The following is a 19,925-nucleotide window of genomic DNA, read 5'->3' as shown; positions in this document are numbered from 1 at the left end:
TCCTTTATATTGTCTATTTTAATGTTTGAAAAATGGCATACACACATACTAATATACAAAACTCTTTATTATTAATTGTCAAAATGATATCTACACACTAATATTATCTCTGCATGGCCATCAAAAGGACATAGCACATGCCTTGTGAGCACTGACCCATGACCAAACTAATCAAAGTGGTCAGGTGCACCCATGAAATATGAGGTGAGGGTTCCACTGGGGGATAGAGCTCAGGGGAAAGAAAATCATCAATTCACAAATCTCAGGAAATAAAACTGAAAAAAATGTATGTTGAATTAAAAGTGCAGGAAATATGAGTTGAAAATCACAAATCACCAAGTATAATGACTTTGTTTTACAAATGACGAAAAATAAAAAGGTGCATTCACAAATCATGGGCATGGGGCTCTACATGGATCACACTAAATAATATGAACATTTCACACATCCTGGGGAAATAAAAAGTGCCTTTCACAGGCCATGACGATACTCAATGGGACCCTCATAATTAAGGTCGCTATCTGATTTAGGAAGTGATGCTTGGTAATAGCCTAATAGTCAGCATAATGTGTCTATACCAGCACATGTGACCTATATAATACAAACCACAGTGAAAACAAAGCTGAATATTATATACTCCACTTTATATGTGGGCAACAACAAATATATCCCTAAAAGTCACGGATGCACTTATGGTCAGGAAGCAATCACACAGGTGACAAATGTTCAATTCTTTGAGAAATAGACTTGCTAAGATCAAGCATAAGGAATATGACAATATTGATGGAGATAGTAATGGACAGGGACACACTGCACAGGGGGACAAGACACCAAACTCCCAGGAAGATGTTTGTTTGGAAACATTCACCCCCAAAGCGGAAGGAACTAAAGACACACAGGAATTACAGCCAGGTAATAGACTGAGTTTGCTATTAGGATATTAACCTTGGAATGTTTTTGATAAAGCTGTCATAATTTTGGGAACAATTTATATGGCTGGCATTGAGTTGTTTGACATAACAGTAACTGCTACATATTATAAGCCAGTGGTTAGTTTAGACTTGATGAAGGTTTGAATATTTTCTCAGTTTAACTTAAGTTACTGTAGGCATTACATCTTATACAAAAGTAAGTTTGAGTGTAAAAGCTTGGATGCAAAAATATATTACATGATATGGAATAAACCTCTGACATGTTATGTCATTCATTTCCTGACAAACATCATGGACATTATTATGTCCAAGCCACCATGAAGAACTTTTTGCATTTAATGCATACATCTCCTCCATCACAAATAGTATGAATTTTATGAAAGACATGAAGGACAAACACATAGATATCTGTTGCCAAACTTATATGAGACTTTACAAATCTCCTTGCAATTCATTCATGATGGTAAACCATGAGTTTACACAAGTAAGTGAATTTTCCTTGGCACCACAGTACCAAATTTAATTTATCGTCTGAATGTGTACCAGTATATATATTAATTTACCAGACTGAGTGTATAATAGCCTTCTGTGCAGTAATGAAAATGTACCTTTCCATGCACTGCAGAATAGCGTAAAATATTTACCATGTTTAATATCCAGTCACACATACAGTAATATATATATATATATATATATATATATATATATATATATATATATATATATATATATATATTGCCTGCCTGCATGAAATTAATAGAATAAAATTTGTTACATAAAAATAGATGTATAAGTGTGGATTTTATATATGCACAGTAAATGTAGTGATTACAAATTTGCATATTTTATTTAATGCTATTTTAACAGTGAGAGTCAATGAATTATTAACTTTGAATAAATTCCAATACTGAATTATTTCAGAAACATTCACAGTTGAACAGGCAGTGGATGCTATTGGATTTGGCAAATTTCAAGTCAAGTTATTTTTCGTTGCAGGTTTAGCATGGGTAAATATTTTTTAGAAATTAATTTTATCATTATAATTATCTTTTATCTTTACGTAAACAAACTTTCATTGTCATGAGAGTGCACAAAGTTAAAAATTCAGGTCATAGAATGTTCCTCAGATATAAAACAAAGTTTCCCCCATGTTCAACGTATGTGCCAAAAAAAAAAGAAAAAAAAATCTTAAAATGTGCATAAAGTGTCCAATCTTAACCTGGCACAAATAATAATTTCAGCATTTCTTTAAGGCACTGCAATCACCACATAGATTGTCTTAAGTTACAAAATAAATTTGCCATCAGATACATTTGTCATTATTGAATGGGGTTAAATTTCAATGTCTTGTCAGGTTTGTGATGCCATGGAGATGATGTTACTCAGCGTACTGGGCCCCGCATTGCGCTGTGAATGGAATCTGCAAACATGGGAAGAGGCCCTCATCACCACTGTAAGTTATACAAAACGAAAAAATTAAGACAATACCTTTTCAAATTAAAAAAATGTTTGTAACAAATGAATAAGTATAACATTGTCTAATATATTTCTTTAACACAATACCTTTTCAAATAAAAAAAATGTTTATAACAAATGAATAAGTATAACCTTGTCTAATATTTTTGGGGGGTTAAGGCATTTTATGAAAACTGACAGCAATATTAGTTTTGTTTCAAAAGTGGGCAAATATATTTCTATATATCTAATTTTAAAACTCTTGCCACCCAGGTTGTTTTTATTGGTATGTCAATCAGCTCTTGGATGTGGGGATCAATGTGTGATAAATATGGAAGAAAAACGGTAAGAAAGGTTCAAATATAATAAATTTTATTCTTTGCTTTCAGGGATTCATAACTCTTACATTCATAATTTTTGGGAGAAATCTTATTTTACTGACCCTATCATGTTTTGGAGAAACACAGGATTGTTGGAATGTATCCCAGAAGTCAACTGTAGAATTTTCCTTGAAGTTAATTGACACGTACACACTTTCAGCGGCAGCAGGAAAAAGGTTAAAAATGTCATAGGTGACAGATTTTACTCAACTAAATTTTTACGACAAGAAGGGAGATTCGAGTTACAAGCTGCAACATAGTTGCAAAAATTCAGCAACATACACAGGGGTTTGGCAGTGAATTGGGCACATTGGATCTGTCTGTGAAGCAGTTCTCAAGAAAAACGCCCATGTGGCTTGCATAAGCAGATAATCCAAGTTTTTCTGCACATAACCCCTAAAGATTTTAGAAAAACTAATTTGGGATGTTTATAAAGTGTTAGCTTTCTTATTTTCTCTTACTTGTCCTTCAATCAACATCTAGATAAGTACCAAATCATGATCTTTTTTCAGACCTTGATTACAAGTTCCATGTTTGTATTCCATTATGGGCTACTGAGTACCTTCTCCCCTAGCCTTATATGGATATGGATATTAAGAGGACTGGTGGGGTTTGGAATTGGAGGAGCTCCACAAGCGTAAGTGTATCACTGAATATTTTTTGATTATTTCTAACTGTCATCAATAAACTCAAATTGGTAGTTCAGGCTGAAGTGTAGTTTTTGATTGATGATTGAAGAAAATTCCATACAATATGGGCCTTTGAAGCCTATAAACACAGGTACATGGCTCAACTTTGTCAAATATGTCATTACAGGTACTCATAATGGATAAAACTTTAGAGTGTTACCCTCTCCAAACATTTTTGCTTCTTAAAATGAATTTATATACAATAGTTTCCTTGTGGAGATTTGTATGCTAAGGGTTCCTGCCATGTGTTTAAGGTAAAATTGTTGGAAATTTCAATGTATACATGTAATTTTTGCAATAATATTCATAATAAAATTCATAATAATATTACTTTCAAAGATTTGTATTTTGTACATATTGACTTGATATGTTCCAGTGTCACTCTGTATTCAGAATTCCTCCCATCCACATTCAGGGCCAAGGGTTTAGTGCTTTTTGAGGTATGTTATCCTATTATGCTATGCTGGGAGGGACGATGTTTTATTTTAACTTAATATTATTTTGTGATGCTGTGCCAGAAGAGATAAAGTATTATATGTGATATTGCGCTAAGAGAGATAAAGTGGTTTGTTTGGAATTGTGTCAGGAGGGACAATTGTGCTGTGTGTGGTTTTGTACAAGGAGGTACATGGTGTTTTGAGTGAAAGGAGAGCATTGTGCTGTGCTGTGAAAGTAGTGCGGTAGGTGAGAAGGCACTGGAAATGCATTAAAGCAATCTTTTTAATATGCATACAACATTTAAGTGAAAACATGAAACAGAGTTATACCAAAAGCAACTCCTTATCTCAACATTGTTTTACTACACATTTATAGATGTTTTGGGCAGCTGGGACCTGTATAGAGGTTGCTTTGGCTGTAATTGTGATGCCTACATTGGGTTGGAGATGGCTGCTTGGACTTTCTTCTGTGCCTGTGTTAATTTTCATATTAGCATGTTTGGTAAGCAAATACATTAAGCAAGAATATTTACACAAATGCAAAATTTTGTTATTTATTCACATCTTGTCATAATTTTTGTCACATTAATGTTTTACTTGACTTAAAGTGGTGGCCATATAAAAGTAAGAATATGATGATAAGTCACATTAAAATAAGATGAAATAGAAGAAAATTGTCCGTTGTCAAATTTAAAAAAAAATTATATTTCAGTGGCTTCCAGAGAGTGCAAGATATGAAATGACCAATGGTCGGCATGATGTTGCCTATGCCATTATAGAAAGAATAGCTAAAGACAATAATAAGCCCATGCCTCAGGGGAAATTGATACATGCTGGGCCAGTAAATGTAAATCCAGAACAAGTGGTAAGCGATTTTGGGAATAAACCTTCGTCTTGATCACATACCCATAATAAATACTCTCTTTACTCTAACAAACTTTTAACCAACTAAATATGAATTGGAAAACTTGCATTCATGCAGTCTCATATGACTGGTTTTGTTATACAGTTCTCAAAGACAAAAAATGATATTTCAAGGGTGCCTGTTGAGTTCTTTTACATATTTTAAACCAAACAAATTTAAAGCTTTGTTTTTCTTTTCAGGAAGTGAAGCGAGGAAGAGTGCAAGACTTATTCACACCAGATTTAAGAATAACAACAATAATACTGTTGGGTCTATGGTACTGTTTTAACATCTTTTTTAACTAATCAAAATAATAACTTTTTTTTATAAATAAATATCACTATCAGTTCAAAAATAATTAACTGTAATGTTTTTCAAATCTTTTTTTCCTCAGGTTTAGTTCTTCCTTCTGTTACTATGGCATAGCTTTATTGACAACTGAACTATTTGATGAAGAAAATCCCTGTTACAGTTCAGGTAAAGTCAAAAATTGAGATTCACATGTATTTTTGTTTCTTTACAACATCAATGACTATACAACTTTTTATAGTTATTTTTTAATATGGGAGCTTATGACATTAACATTTATGATTATTCTTCTTTGTATGTAAATGAGATACTAATTTTTTCATTGTTCTGTGTTTTTAGTAGGCCAAAAAGTTCAAGAATCAGGCTGTTTCCTAGACTGTAAAATGTTAACCACAAAAGACTACCTAGACCTGTTATGGACCACAGTGGCAGAGTTTCCAGGTAAGTAACTGTTTAACTGTCATCATACTACCAATTACATCATTAGATGATTGGCATGAATTTCTAGTAATATCTAAGACAAATTACTGTTATTTTCAAAATATTTCTCTATTCTATTAATGAACAAAAATATTCTATAATTCCTCGTTTTCACTTGATTGAGTGCAATGGGGCCTTAAATTCCTGCATTTCCACTTTTTCATAACAGGGAAGGATAAAAAATGTATTTTGTTGCAAGAAAATATAGATAGAAAAAGATGATAATAATAATATCAATAATAATTATTATAGTGAACATTTTTGTCATAGGTCAGATCATCACCTTACTAGCCATTGATTATTTGGGCAGGAAGAAAACCATCGCACTAGATTTTTTTGTCTTCTCTGTATTTGTTTTATTAGTCTGCACTTGTCCATCAAGGTAAGTCATTATCATTTTTATATCAAGTTTTAATATCAGGGTGAATGAATATCACATAAATGACTTTTTCATCGGTGACTGCACCTACCATTATTACCTTTTGTTTTTATAAAATTGTATTATTTGATATTATTTGATGCTGTTTCACTGAAAATTTTGGTTTTCAAATTTCAGGACTGTGCTGATAGTTTTCATATTTGTGGCAAGAGCTTTCATATCAGGTGCTTTCCAGGCATGCTATGTGTATACTCCAGAGGTAAGCAATATACTACAACAGCATGTGTTTTTAATTTTTTTTCTTTTTTCATTCTGTCAAAACTTTCTACCTTAGAGCACACCTTAGACCTCCATCAGTCCACTGGTACCTAGATTTACCCAGCTCTACGTGGAATCTCACTGAATGCAATCAGCTTAACTGAATGACGTGCCTCCTCTAGTTTCCAATGTACTCCTATAATCACCAGCTTTTCCATATTCTATTTAATGCCAGGAGGGAAGTGTTAGTTTGTTGATTACATTCAGCAAGAGCCCCTTCAGGGGTTTGATCAGTCCAGGTAATGAATGGTGTCTATGGGAATGGAGCCTTACATGGACAGAGTTCTAAATAAATAAAAAAAATAAAATGCAGTGACTCCATTAATCTTGATTATATAGCTCAAGATCTTAATTTTCCCCAGGTGTACCCCACCACCACCCGTGCAATAGGAGTGGGTGTATGTAGTGGTATGTCAAGGATTGGTGCAATGATAACTCCTTTTGTGGCTCAGGTGAGACGATTAAATTTTTTATCTAAATTCAATTTATTTTTATTCAAATTTTAATTCAAATTAAAAACATTTAAATGTATAAAGTGACAGTTTTAGCCAGCTATGACACTTCAAATCTTGCATATACCATGTATACTCCGTGATCCTTATGCAATCTTTATTATGCTTATGCAATCTCATTTTTATTTCTCATTTTTAGGTTTTATTACGCACATCAATATATATCCCAGTTTCTATATATGGAGGTATAAGTATAGTTACCACCATAGCAGCACTTTTATTACCTATTGAAACAAAAGGGAGAGAAATGAAGGTTAGCACAATCCATGTATCATTTTTTCAATATCAAAGTGAAAGTTTTGATTTATCCAGATGTATTATACTTAGATAATGAAAAAAGTTAATCCTAACACTGGATCTTATGTTAGAATAGAGATCAATACGTTTTGACCTTGTTTCTCAAGGTCTTCCTCAGGTGAACAGATTTTTAGTTGTCACTGCTGTCATGTGGTGACAGTCTGCATGGGATGTCTCCCAGGGCCTGGTCCCACAGATGTGGTAGTTGTCATCTCAGGCCACTGTACTTGGCGAGGGAGGTTTGTTTAACGATTGGCCTCTTTCACTCCTCATCTAAACCAGTCACAATTCAGTGACAATTCAAAATAAGTTCATCTGAAGAAGGCCTTGTGATAAGGTCGAAACATCATGATCACCGTTACAACACAAGATCCAGCATTAGAATTAATTTTTTTCTTTGTCTTTTTTTTAATTTGAACATAATATCACAGGTTTTTTTATAAGAAGTGACAGCTGTGTCCAAGAGCACATTGAGTGTACATGTTTCATGCAGTTTTCCTCACCTGACAAAGAAACCAAAACTACACTTTTAAGCATTTTCATTTTAATATTCCAGGACACTCACTGACCTGCAGATTGCCATCCATCGAGTAGTAAATATCAGTGACCCACACAAAAACAACTAAGACTTTTCTCAGTGATATTTATAAATGCTTTACAGGGTTATTATTAAGTCATTCCGTATATTATTTCTGCTTGTGTTTGATAATTTTCATTTATGATCATTTAAATATTGTCTGTCTCTGTATCATTATGGTGATATTTCATTGTTATTTTTTATTATAAAGGTTTGAGGTAAAATGAAAATTAAATTTAAAAAACACAGAAATTATTAAGTATTACTAGGGAATATTCTAGGGAGGAGTCAGTATAAGAAAAAAAAATGTTACTCATTACAAAATATAAAAAATCAGATTAACATGGATTTCATTAAATGGTGCAAAAGTGCAATAATTTTGAAAATATAGGTTTTATACATAAATTGAAAATGTGATACAATATAAGTGTTATGAAATTACTGAAGTCTAAAAATGCAATTTATGTTTCTAGTATTTTCTAAAAATTACCGCAATAAAATTATTGATGAATGAAGCATACTTTCTGTTTATACTGTCAAATAAATATTGTGATTGTTGTCCCCTGATTGTTCATTTCATTAATCACATCGTATTATGCTTTCTTGGCCATCTTCAACTTCTGAATCTCTGAGTTCAAAACCTGTGTGACCTTAATAGCTTTCTCTGCATCCTTCCCTCCCATCAAATTTAAAGCTTTCTCTGCTGCTTGGCGCACATCTTTAATTGGTTCATTTCGCCTATAGAAAAAGAATTTTGAAATTCTAAATCCTCCAGTTCATTAAAAATTACACAAACACTTGAAACCAAATATTGGAGCTGGTAAATATTCCACATCTACCAGTTAAAACTTTGCTATTGGTTCAATCAATCTATGCTCTAAAGACAAATCATACTCTGTAAAATCATCTTTTTGGTGTGAAAACTCTACAAATATGAATGTATGTTATGAAACTGGGGTGTTTTTCCCTAAAGCTACACTCTAACTAAATTATAAGTGAGCTAACGTACCATACTTCCAACAGAAGGCCTATGGCTTTCATAACTTTCAGTTTTCCAAGAGAGATGCATGTTGCCTCACGAACCAAACGGTCTTCATCCTTAAGAGCTTTGATTAGGGAATCAATAACTCGAAAGTCATTAGTACCTAAAAAGATTATTACAGGTAAGTTAGTGAGGTAACTGAAAAAGTTAGAAACAAATTGCCCTCTTTAACAATCACTTTTTTATTCAAGTTAAATATCACCAAGAACGCTTGATTTCAACACTTTTTTTTAAAGAATTGGCTGTACCTGTTCGTCCCAGAGCAAGAGCTGCCACAGCTCTCATATTTGGATCTTGATCTCTTATAAGTGTTAGCAGCATGTGTCTCACACCAGAAGTATGAAATGAGTCTAAAAATAAGAATATATATATGTAGTTAGTAATTGAAGGTACCATAAAAGTATGAGAATATTGCAAGTGTGGATTGAAGCTGTCTTCTGGGCCTTACAGAAGATGGACAAAAAATAGTAGATGGATGGACAGGGGCGGATTTAGGCCGTCTTCTGGGTCTTCCGGAAGACGGTCAGATTTTTAAGTTTACATTGACGGGTATCTAATATTTTCTGTCGGAAGACGGTCAAAAATTAAGGACGAATTAACAAAGAAAATCTGGAAGACTGTCAGAAAATATTTCTGGATCCGCCCCTGATGGACAAAGATAATTTGGAAAACTGTCAGAAAATATCTCTGGATCCCCCCCTAAAAATTGCACAGGTTGAACCGAATTTCTAAGATCATGATTAGCTGTGAGGCACTGCTCCATTAAACATACCTTTTCTTTAAAATGCCTATATTAATTTATGGATTCCGTAAGTTTCCTTTAAATATTTTTATCAAACTGATCAATTCTAGTTAACTTCATGAGCATTAATGTCTCTGTCTTAAAAACATACCCAATAGTATTTGTCAATTTAGTTTAGACACACATTTATAATTTTGCCCTACCTAAATTTCTGACTGCTGTCAATCTAACTGAGCTGTCCATACTGAATACTTCTTTCATGGCAAGATAAGCCACTGCATATTCAGTCATTCTATTGCAGAAAATATCTCTGCGATTGTAGGCTACGTCTGTTGTGCCACAAAATCTATCATAGACATTTCTTGCAATGTGTTTCCTTAACTCAAAAATATCTTGATAGATCAAGTGAGTGATCCATTTGGTTCTGTCATCATTTTCATCCCCAAATTGTTCTTTTAATCTTTCACCATAGTCACTGACAAAACGCTCTCTGAAGTCATTCCACGAAACCTCAGTTTGGTTGGCAAAGTGTCTGTCCCAGAAGTCAATGTTTTCTGAATCTCCCTCTGAATTGGCACTTTCTGTTTTACTGGTCATTCTGCTGAAATTAATTCTATACGTTCCCTCCAGCCTAGCAAGCTCTTCCTGTCTTGATTTAAACGAGTCGATTTCAAACTTGATTCCACTTATAAGGCCAGGAAGGTGTTCCGACTCATGTTCTTTAGTGACAAAAAATGTCCAATTGATCTTGGCCAACATAAGTTTCCTGCAACGAATATGATGAGTATTATCCTTTGAAAATAAAGGAAAAAATCTACATCTGATTCAGCGAATCAAAGAAATATTACACAACATCATTAATCTAAATCAGTACAGAACTATATTTGAAAATAAAAGAATTTTGATTAAAGTAAAGCACATAAGCTGTGTATATATGTACATTCCAGGGGATAGGCGGGATGCAATTTTTCCATAGTACTTCAGCCCAACAGGAAAAACTGCTTTATTAGATATGTATGCCAAAGACACTTCATCTTGCAGGTGGTGGTCCACTGCTGCTTCTTCACTTAGCACCTGGACAAGGACCTTGAGACAAAAGAAAAATATGGTTCAATAATATAATTATAATACTAAATGGAAGTTTTATTTTGTATAGATCCACAAAATATCTTTGATTGATGCATTTTTTGCAACCTCTCTGCCCACAAAATCAAAAGTTAAAAATCACATTTAGAAATAACAGTTACTTTCCATATAACTGCATGAGATATCGAATTTTAATGTATGCCAACTTTTAAATTATTTTTCAAAAAAAAAATGATTCCAAAATGTCCATCTCTTGGAGAATATTTTGTGTCTAAAGCACTTGTACACAAACAACAGTGCAATTAATATATATATATATATATATATATATATATATATATATATATATATATATATATATATATAGGTAAATTTAATGGCTTTTTTATTTCAAGATCAGCTTGCATTACGTATTTCAGATCATACTTGTTTCCATACCTTACAATCTAATACTCTTTGGGCATCAGCTTTCTTTGGGTCTCCAAGTTCACAATGAATACCTTCTTTCTTTAATGCATCTGCAATTGATAATCATATTGTCCATCTTTCTACCAGTATTTTTCCAGCTACATTTGTAAGATCTGAATAAACTGCTGAAATGATGGTTTTGATAATAAAGACTGACAAAAAGTCTAAAATACTGTAAATCATAATCATGCACAACTGTTGACAATGTAAAATTACATTTAAAACATTCAAAATCAGTTAATGACTACTTCTTATCATTCAGATTTCTTAATGTTCATTCAAGGAGTTGTATGAGACAACTTCTTGGCTCATTTTACTAAAAAAAAAATTGGCATGGTCTTTACCTGCCAGGAAGTCTGCAAATTCTCTATCCTTTTGATTATGACTTATAAGCACATCAACATTACCACTGGACGCTGAAGAAGGTGGTGGGTGGTGGGACAGCTCCATCTCCAGGTAAAAGAGGAGTGTCACCGAGTATAACACGCACTTTCAGTTACTTGCTGTACTGGTATGTATATATATATCTCACTGCCTGCATCAAGTTTCAATTGATGTACCAATCATCTCACCTTGAAATATATAAATATACAATATTCAGGTTTCTTGTGTCTTGTGTGTCTAAACTTGGCAGAGTTACAGTCACTGACAGCCAGATAATCTGTCTGACAAAAGTACCTTGATATCTAGTGGAATCAAGGAGTTATAACTCCTTGGTGGAATCATACAGCGCACAGTAGCACCATAGCCATTGGCAAAACCTGTGGTTAGGGTCGCGGTATCTTAATTAAAATGTAAAGTATCATCGAGAAAAGGACTATTTCTGTTTAAATTGTAGTAGTATATGACTGAAAATTTTGATTACATTCAGGTCGCTTTTAATTATACTCAACCTTAGCTACATGCATTGAAAATTTGTTTACCTTACCTGTTTAAATGTAGAGTCGTTTTGTACCTATGCTGAAGTTTCGCTTTATTTTCATGTGGGATTTTTTAAATAAATGAAACAGTACAGACATTCTAATGCAGAATTCACTAATTAATTAAAATAGTGTTTTTATTTGTGCTCATTTACGTTGTAAAAGAAATATTTTCATTTTGTACTAGCATATTATACTTTCTAAACTGTATCCGTAATAAGAAGCCATGGTCGTTTGCTGACAACATGTAAACTTATGTTGACGTGAAGAAATTTAGTATATTTCACACACTTGATAAAATTCTGTAGAGAAAGTAGTTTAATTTTCGAAGGTTCCTGATTCTGTTGGCTTCATTTGGTAGGTTTTACATTGCTTTCTTTATCAAATTACTTACATGTTGTCGTCCGGACAATGTTGTGATTGTTATAACTGTTATAACTGTTATAACTCCTTGATATAATTAACCGACTCAAATTATATAATCGTTATTTCTGCAGGTGTTACATTATATAATTCTGTCCCTTTCATTTCTGACTTGTTGTAGATACTAGTACATGTACAAGTCTATCGTTATAGAAAACTTGAATAAATGGTTTACAATGTACTACTGTAAGTACATTGGACATACTGTACGTAATTAACAGCATTTATTTTAGAGGAGATCATTTTGAAGTTTTTATACCATGGCCATGTGACATTCACGAAAACCCAATGACTGAGTACTGCACTGTACATGTAGTTGTCTGATACGAGATCATGGGTTCTGGGTCCAGCATTCAGACTGGGAAGGATTCTTCTGCTTCTTCTCCCTCCAAAACCAGTAAAACTGGTCAAAAGGAGACGAAGTCTGACTACATTGTTGAACCCAAAGATGTGATGATTAGCTACAGCCATGCTGATAAAGATATGATGAACAAACTCAAAGGTTAGTTACAGAACAATTTTTTTCAGCCTCAAAAAACTATGCAATAGGAAACTGAACCTGTTTAAAGATTTTGATAATGATATTTCTTTTTGTTTGTGAACCTACTAAGTATTACACTATGTCTGTGTATTTACAATTAGAAAGAGTAATTTACTTAAATGTATATATTTGAAGTCCTCTGCAGTTACTTTACTGTATATTTTATACTAGGTACTAAGTTATTTGTGTGTAACATGTTACAGTATTTTGTCATCTTTTCAGATGCATTAGAGAAGCATGGAATATCTGTATGGGTAGACACAATCGGTCTCAAGGCTGGTGTAGACTTTCTCAGTAAAATAGGGCAAGCTATTATTGATGCAAAGGTAAGTGGTGTGTGTGTGTGTGTGTGTGTGTGTGTGTGTGTGTGTGTGTGTGTGTGTGTGTGTGTGTGTGTGTGTGTGTGTGTGTGTGTGTGTGTGTGTGTGTGTGTAAAAACATTCCCAACTTTGAGCTGCAGAATGATATCGATTCATTAATTAAAAAACCTATTCACAAGAATTCAAAGAAATTTGGTTTGCTTTTTCTTCAGTACATCATCTATATTAAGTTGATGTTTAAGTATCAGCATCTTTCCATGCAGGCTCTCAAATGATGGCCATCTTCCAAACTGTTGCCCCGTCCATCTACACATTACATTTATTCCCAGCATAATGAGGCCACATTTGTCAGAAATGTGTTTCAACAATTAAACATGAATTTGTAATTTAAAGTCTTGTCTCCACAAGTTCAAATTGTAATTAAGCAAATCAATCCCAAGATATTGTGTTAAGTAGTGTTACTGAACACACCAGTATGTTTTGGAGTGGATTTTAATATTTTGTGAAGATATCATACATGAATGAAACAATACTGTGAGAAATGTGTTGAAATTAAAGGTAAGAATATTTTTCATCCTCTATTATTATTACATCATTTTTTTATTTAATGCATCAGATAATTTACAACACTCATGGAACTCAGGCTTATTTCAATCACATAAGACATATATGTTAAGATCTACAGTTTATGCACATCATGCAAGAGACTGCTATATTAAAGTATAAGTGATATTAATTGCATGTTTGCATGTTTTGACTTGAATTATTTGGGAGCAGATTACCATGTCAGGTGTTGAGTGTGCCGCATACACAATGTTGTTCTAGGTGTTGATTTATGTTTTGCTCTATGTTGCCCGTCAGTCCAGACTTCTTGACTGATAAACTCTATGTTTGACTATTAGCTGGATCATTTTGGCAAAGCAAATATTTTAACTAGATTTATGATTGATTTGGAAAAAAGGTAAAATTATTTGTATTTTGTTTTACTTTACTTTAGAAAAGCAGAGCACAAAACTATGTAAATCTTTCCTAAAAAAAATTAAGAATGTCAAGGATAAGCCTAATTTTACCTCTTAACCTCCAGATCATACCGAGAGCTAATACATATATCCAATCCAACTTCAATGTACCAAAATTCAAAACTGAATGTTTCTAAAACACTTTTATCCCCTTTTCTTTAATCCGCTTGTAGAGGTCTGTGTTTTATTTTGAACTCAATTTAATGTTAATGTAAATCTTTTATGTTAATAATTTATTATCAGGTTTTTATTTAAACTCATGTATACGTACAACTTCAGCCTTATGGTTGCAATGTTTCAAATAAATGTATTACTATAATAGCTTATTATTAATTTACTGCATATGCTACAGTGAGTTCAGTAAATATATTAAGTTAAAACTTATCTTGTTTTAATTATTTTTCTTTTTTAATACAGAATTCTCTTTCATCTTTTTAGCTTTTCATTTCTTTGTTAAGTGAAAAGTCCATAGCGTCTAAGTACTGCCAGGATGAATTGGCTCTTGCCTATATCTCCAATAAACCAATCTTCCCATGTGGTCTCAAGACTCCAGAAGAACTTTTCCCTTTGATGGACACAGGAATGTGAGTATTTAAGGATGGAAAGAATTTTGATTTCATGACATCTTTTTTATAAGGAACAATTTTACATATTTATATTGATAACTGAATTTTTTCATCTGCACCATTGTCATTTTTTTCTGTAGGAAACTTCAATTAGCAAGATTTGAATGGAACTTATTCACTGAAGAAGATGCTTTTGAAAGCAATTTTGACAAACTTGCCAATAAAATGGATGCAGAAATATCTAAAATGAATATCGAATCCCACGTGCCTCCAGCCGATGAGGCATCATCATCCAAGCAGGCTGAACCATCTGATAAGGGAGACGGAAATCCAGGTAAAGGACAAGGAGAAAAAAATTAATTGTCACGATACTTCATGCCTTACACGCTTAAATGTTAATATAAGAGGAACAACACAGACAGATGCACAAAATGAAAAAACAAAAAGTTGATGGGAAAGGAGAGAAGATTTTCCACCTTTCACCCTTTTCACCCTGAATCTGCCTGTTTACGTATGAACCTATAGCTAGTAGCATGCATTTTAAGGCACTGTATGAAATTTGAATGCTGATTGTCAGAATCACATATCATCAGCCCTTTATTAAAAATCATCAATGAGAATTGTCTTGAGCATTTGTTTGAGACCAAACAAAACACTGAAGAGCTTGGTGGTGATCATTTGTTTTTCACTTTATATTTACAGAATCTCGTCAAATAATGAAGCGTCAAGACAGCGTACGAATGAACCAGAGATTTGACAAAAACATGATGGGAAGATTAGATTCCTTTGGCATAACAGTGAAGGAGGAGGACTTTTGGAGCCAACATTACCCAGATCGAAACCAAGTGGAATGGATTGAGTAAGTCTCTTTTTTCTGTTTAAGTCAATAAGTGTTGTGGCTCTTAAGTGTAGTGTACTAAGTGCATTTTGTAAATTATCACAACTTTGTTTCCCATTGGTAGAGCTGCTATTATTATTATTATTACTATTATTATTATTATATAAAATTTTTGGTGCTATTCATTGTCTATTCTGGTGTTCACTCATCAATGTAAAGATACAAAACTTTTTAACAGATTGAGGTCTATTTAAAAAGATGTTTATATGTAATCTACTAGTGTTTTTGATACTCCAATTTTTTCTATATTTTGTATGATTTTAATGTTGTTTTAGTGATACAGGAATTTTCATGTAAAGTGCTGAGATGCATGTGTGGAACCTTTTTTACAGATAGCCCTTTTTTAAAAGATATCTGTTTATCATCTTTATTATTATTATTGTCATAATCATTCATGTTACTTTTATCATGATAACAATAATGATACAGTTAGATTTGTGGTTTGATGTCATTTTAAATTGCTCTTTTGAAAACAAGAGGAAAAATACCCTTTTTTGCAGGATATTGGATATATTCTTTATAGTGTACTTTGCAAATTTATACAGTGTAACTGAAACACTTATGAACTGATAAGTATTTGGATTTAAACACCAATTGGGATTTAAGATTATGAGCGTTTGTCTACTCTATCTACTTAGATTCTCAGGAAAATTCAAGCAGGAATACAAGAGTAACATTGACAAGCTGTTCTCAGAGGAGGACCAGACGAGGATGGAGATGATGATGAAGCATGAAATGGCTGTGGAGGAAGATGGGATTCTTCATGTTGAAAAGTATAAAGGTGGGGGCAGTGTTATTTCCTAACAATTATGAACAAAAGTGATTTTTTTTTATTTTGCAATAGATTGTTTTGATGGTAAATTCTTAAAAGGACCGTGCATTCACCGGTCTGAAAAACATTTTTATAATTTTTATTTTATTTTATATTTTGGGGAGGGATCATCTTCCATTGGTCATATGACTTAAATAAGTCAGAAAGCCTCTTTTTTATTTCAGAATTCTGCACCATAGATAAGGAATTGTTTTCATTGTGGCAGCGAGTGCAGGACTATGCCTTAGAGCACTTTGCCATGAGAGAAGTATTTAACATGGATTCTCATGTCAGGGTGGAGGCAATAGAAAATTTAGGTATTTTTGCAGAAAGTGCATTTTAGGTGCAACATAGTTAACACTCATATTATCAGATCTTATCCTACTGGTTTTTAGAATTTGGTAATGCTGTTTCTTTTCTTTTTTTCTTCTTATTTTCTTTCTTTCTTTTTGAGGGGGTGGTGGGGAAGGTTAGGCAGAGGAAATAGAATGCCCTTCAGCATTCGAAACTCTATACTTTAATGTATTATCTATATTTCAATATATATATATATATATATATATATATATATATATATATATATATATATATATATATATATATATTTTTTATACTCAACTTATGATAAAAAACATATGAGTCAGCTGTTCTTATTTGATTTTTTGAACAGGAAAATTTAATAGTCCAGCTGTTAGGGAAGCATTGAGGGACCTCTTAAAAGATAGTGACCCTAATGTCAGGGCAGTGGCGGCAATATCATTGGCCAGAGCTGCTGTGAGCAGTGACAAAGTCACAGTTCAAGCGTTGAAGAAAGTACTGACAGACCAGGATAGACTGGTGAGAGAAAGCGGGTGCCTGGCTCTGGGGAATCTGAAATCTCAGGCGGCAGTTGGCAAACTGGTGCAGATGTGGTAAGTGTGTTTCTAATAAAGATTCCAGATCGAGTGCTGTGGTACTTGCAAGTCCAGATTGTTTAATGTCATTGCTCATTTCCTGTTTTCTTTGGTCTGCTTATGGGTCATTCCACAAATAAATGTGAATATTTGAGTTATGTTAGTGATGCACACATTTGTTGCAATGTTTGCAATAGTAAAAAATGTAACAATTTTAATTGAAATAAAAAGTTTTTTATCACTTTTTAATCACTTCCATATTGGAGGGCACTTAAAGCAGAGACAATATAGGGCAAGACTGAATTATACAAATGTTAAACACATTTAAGCTGATATTATATCTATATAAATATCAATTATTAAACAAAAAATACAATTTTTTGTGTGTGTACAGGCGGAATGATGTAATATCTACGGTTCGGGATGCGGCACAGTTGGCCTTGGAACAGATAGGTGGAGAGGAAGCCAACAAAGCTATTCACATGACAAAAGTGCTTGCTGAGGAAATACAGAAGTTGACCAAAAACTGAGAATTTGCAGCCAGTTTTCACTGTTAATGAGAGAGAAGGTAAAAAAACTGTATTTGAGGGATACAATTATATATAATACATGTAATCCATATAGTACAGAGTATTCAGGGGAATCACAATAATGGACCTACTATCACCAGTATTATGAGATTATTATTATTTAAGAATTTGTTTTTTTCTTTTTAGATGATCTGTGCTTTTGTCTGTAAACTTTCTGTTGCATCTTTTTTAACCACTGATAAAACAGCAAGCTTTGAAACAAATAAATTCAGTATTTCTGAGATAAGAATCCTTCAAAATGATGTTAAGTAAGCTATAGAGAATTGTAGGTAAGATTAGGTAATTAGTTATTACATAATCATACTTTTTTACAGCAAAATTCCACTGCCATATCTTCTAATGATTTTGTTACAGTTCATTTGGACAATCACACAGTTTGATTGATCACTGAGTGTTTTAAGCTTTATCTGATCCTATTTTACAGAACAACTTATAGGTATACATGCACGGCCTGTCTGATGTTGCGAAATGGAAACTTATGGAAAAAACTTGAAAATTTGGTCACTTAAAAATTAATTAATATTTTAAATTGCGTAAATCCGACTAATTTTTCAAAATTACATTTCCCTGACAAAGTCATGTTTTGTGAATAGTAATTTACTAGACTCTTTTTTAAAAGCTTTCGGTTTATATACTAAGCATTCTAAAATGAATGTACATAAAAACTTGAATATAAGGAAATGCAATATTGCTTTTCCACATATTTTTATTTAGTATTATTAATGTAAACTTCAAAATCTGTTTATCGTTTGTGACAATAAAAATTTGTCCAACATTTGTTTACATTAAACATGAATATTATTTGTCTTGCCCTATAGTGCAGCGTTTATTATGCTACTATAGCCAACAGGTGCTTCATTCTAGTGGCTTAAAGTCACTTTTATGTTGTTTGATGATGGTCTGTTTAAAGACTATCTGAAATAAGGCTGAATGTTGGAAATCGGGAGAAACAAGTAGATTTGCATGTATGTTTTTGGTATATAAGGTTTTAATCTTTGTGTTGGGCAAAGTGCTTAGACAAACTTAGAATGCAGTTCAAAGAGCTCATTATTGTTAGTAGTAAATTGCTTGCCATATACTGCATGCTTCTTTATGAATCTCTTTATATATTGACTATTTGTGATATTCAGTAGTTTTTAGTTTTTCTGTAATACCAAAAATTGTAGATGTTTTTTCAACTTTCATAATTGTAATCTGTCTGTGATACCTTTTGGACAATTTCTCTCATATTCTCATATTCCATTTTGAAAAAAAATAAGTGCTTTATACAAAATAAAATGATGGTTTATTGCCTTGTTTTGGTGTCCATTTGTAACAAATATCATGCAGTGAGTTATAAATGTCTGTCCAGTAATGATTATCTTAAAAATGTACATTTATATTGCCCATTAAGTCATACTTGAGTGTTACTACCAGTCTCTATTTTGAAGATTGCCCTTAAAGAACATATTGCATGTGATGGGGGAAGGTTACTAGTAGACAGCTGCATGTAAAAACACTGCCCCTCCCCCCTCCCACCGTCTTTCCAAAACAAAGTGGCTGGAGGATAAGCAAGTCACCCTTCAAATAGAAAAAATACACCCACTAATATGCCCCACAGGAACACACTTATACGCTTAGGGCTGCAAAATGTCCCAAATTGTGCTCTCTTCACCCTACCCAAATAACCCAAGTCCATCAGTGACAGTAGAATTTAAGTCTCCTTAGTAGATAATTACTTACGTGATCTTGGCATGGATATGTGCAGATTGCAAAATTGTATGCACAAACTTGGTTGATTCATTGCAAAAAAAATTCAATAAATCAATAGGTGCCTCTCCGAGTTACAGAAGTCACTGGAAACTCACCTCTCCACTCTCAGCTCGTCTGCCTTGTGTCATTTGAAACTCGGGGTGATTTAACAATTTAAAAATGTTCATAATCGACTACATAATGCA

At 33.0% G+C, this 19,925-nt stretch overlaps 3 protein-coding genes across 3 annotated transcripts; 2 read left to right on the top strand and 1 right to left on the bottom strand.

Annotated features, from left to right (window-relative positions):
• The first annotated feature begins 499 nt into the window (after nucleotides 1–499).
• On the top strand, nucleotides 500–8,184 carry LOC106160714 (synaptic vesicle 2-related protein). Its single transcript, XM_087000824.1, has 16 exons — nucleotides 500–912; nucleotides 1,854–1,939; nucleotides 2,287–2,385; nucleotides 2,661–2,732; nucleotides 3,280–3,404; nucleotides 3,833–3,896; nucleotides 4,270–4,395; nucleotides 4,606–4,758; nucleotides 4,998–5,074; nucleotides 5,192–5,274; nucleotides 5,446–5,547; nucleotides 5,857–5,968; nucleotides 6,143–6,224; nucleotides 6,646–6,735; nucleotides 6,935–7,048; nucleotides 7,649–8,184. Exons 1-16 carry the CDS (start codon nucleotides 723–725, stop codon nucleotides 7,658–7,660), a joined length of 1,587 nt encoding a protein of 528 aa, XP_086856950.1. The 5' UTR covers nucleotides 500–722; the 3' UTR covers nucleotides 7,661–8,184.
• On the bottom strand, nucleotides 6,888–11,710 carry LOC106162413 (uncharacterized). Its single transcript, XM_024077701.2, has 7 exons — nucleotides 11,352–11,710; nucleotides 10,978–11,057; nucleotides 10,394–10,539; nucleotides 9,657–10,219; nucleotides 8,960–9,061; nucleotides 8,679–8,814; nucleotides 6,888–8,407 (listed from the first exon to the last, which is right to left on the bottom strand). The coding sequence occupies exons 1-7, from the start codon at nucleotides 11,455–11,457 to the stop codon at nucleotides 8,263–8,265; spliced, it is 1,278 nt and encodes a 425-aa protein (XP_023933469.2). The 5' UTR covers nucleotides 11,458–11,710; the 3' UTR covers nucleotides 6,888–8,262.
• A 436-nt stretch (nucleotides 11,711–12,146) lies between these two features.
• LOC106162415 (uncharacterized) lies at nucleotides 12,147–19,279 on the top strand. Its single transcript, XM_087001157.1, has 10 exons — nucleotides 12,147–12,284; nucleotides 12,586–12,852; nucleotides 13,114–13,217; nucleotides 14,669–14,814; nucleotides 14,937–15,130; nucleotides 15,499–15,655; nucleotides 16,333–16,475; nucleotides 16,691–16,822; nucleotides 17,176–17,416; nucleotides 17,793–19,279. The coding sequence occupies exons 2-10, from the start codon at nucleotides 12,684–12,686 to the stop codon at nucleotides 17,926–17,928; spliced, it is 1,422 nt and encodes a 473-aa protein (XP_086857283.1). The 5' UTR covers nucleotides 12,147–12,284; nucleotides 12,586–12,683; the 3' UTR covers nucleotides 17,929–19,279.
• The last annotated feature ends 646 nt before the right edge of the window (nucleotides 19,280–19,925 follow it).

The sequence above is a fragment of the Lingula anatina genome, chromosome 1, assembly GCF_051362555.1.
Source record: "Lingula anatina isolate TDL-2025a chromosome 1, LinAna3.0, whole genome shotgun sequence".
Lineage (NCBI taxonomy): Eukaryota > Metazoa > Brachiopoda > Lingulata > Lingulida > Lingulidae > Lingula > Lingula anatina.
This window is presented reverse-complemented; position numbering and strand designations above follow the sequence as displayed.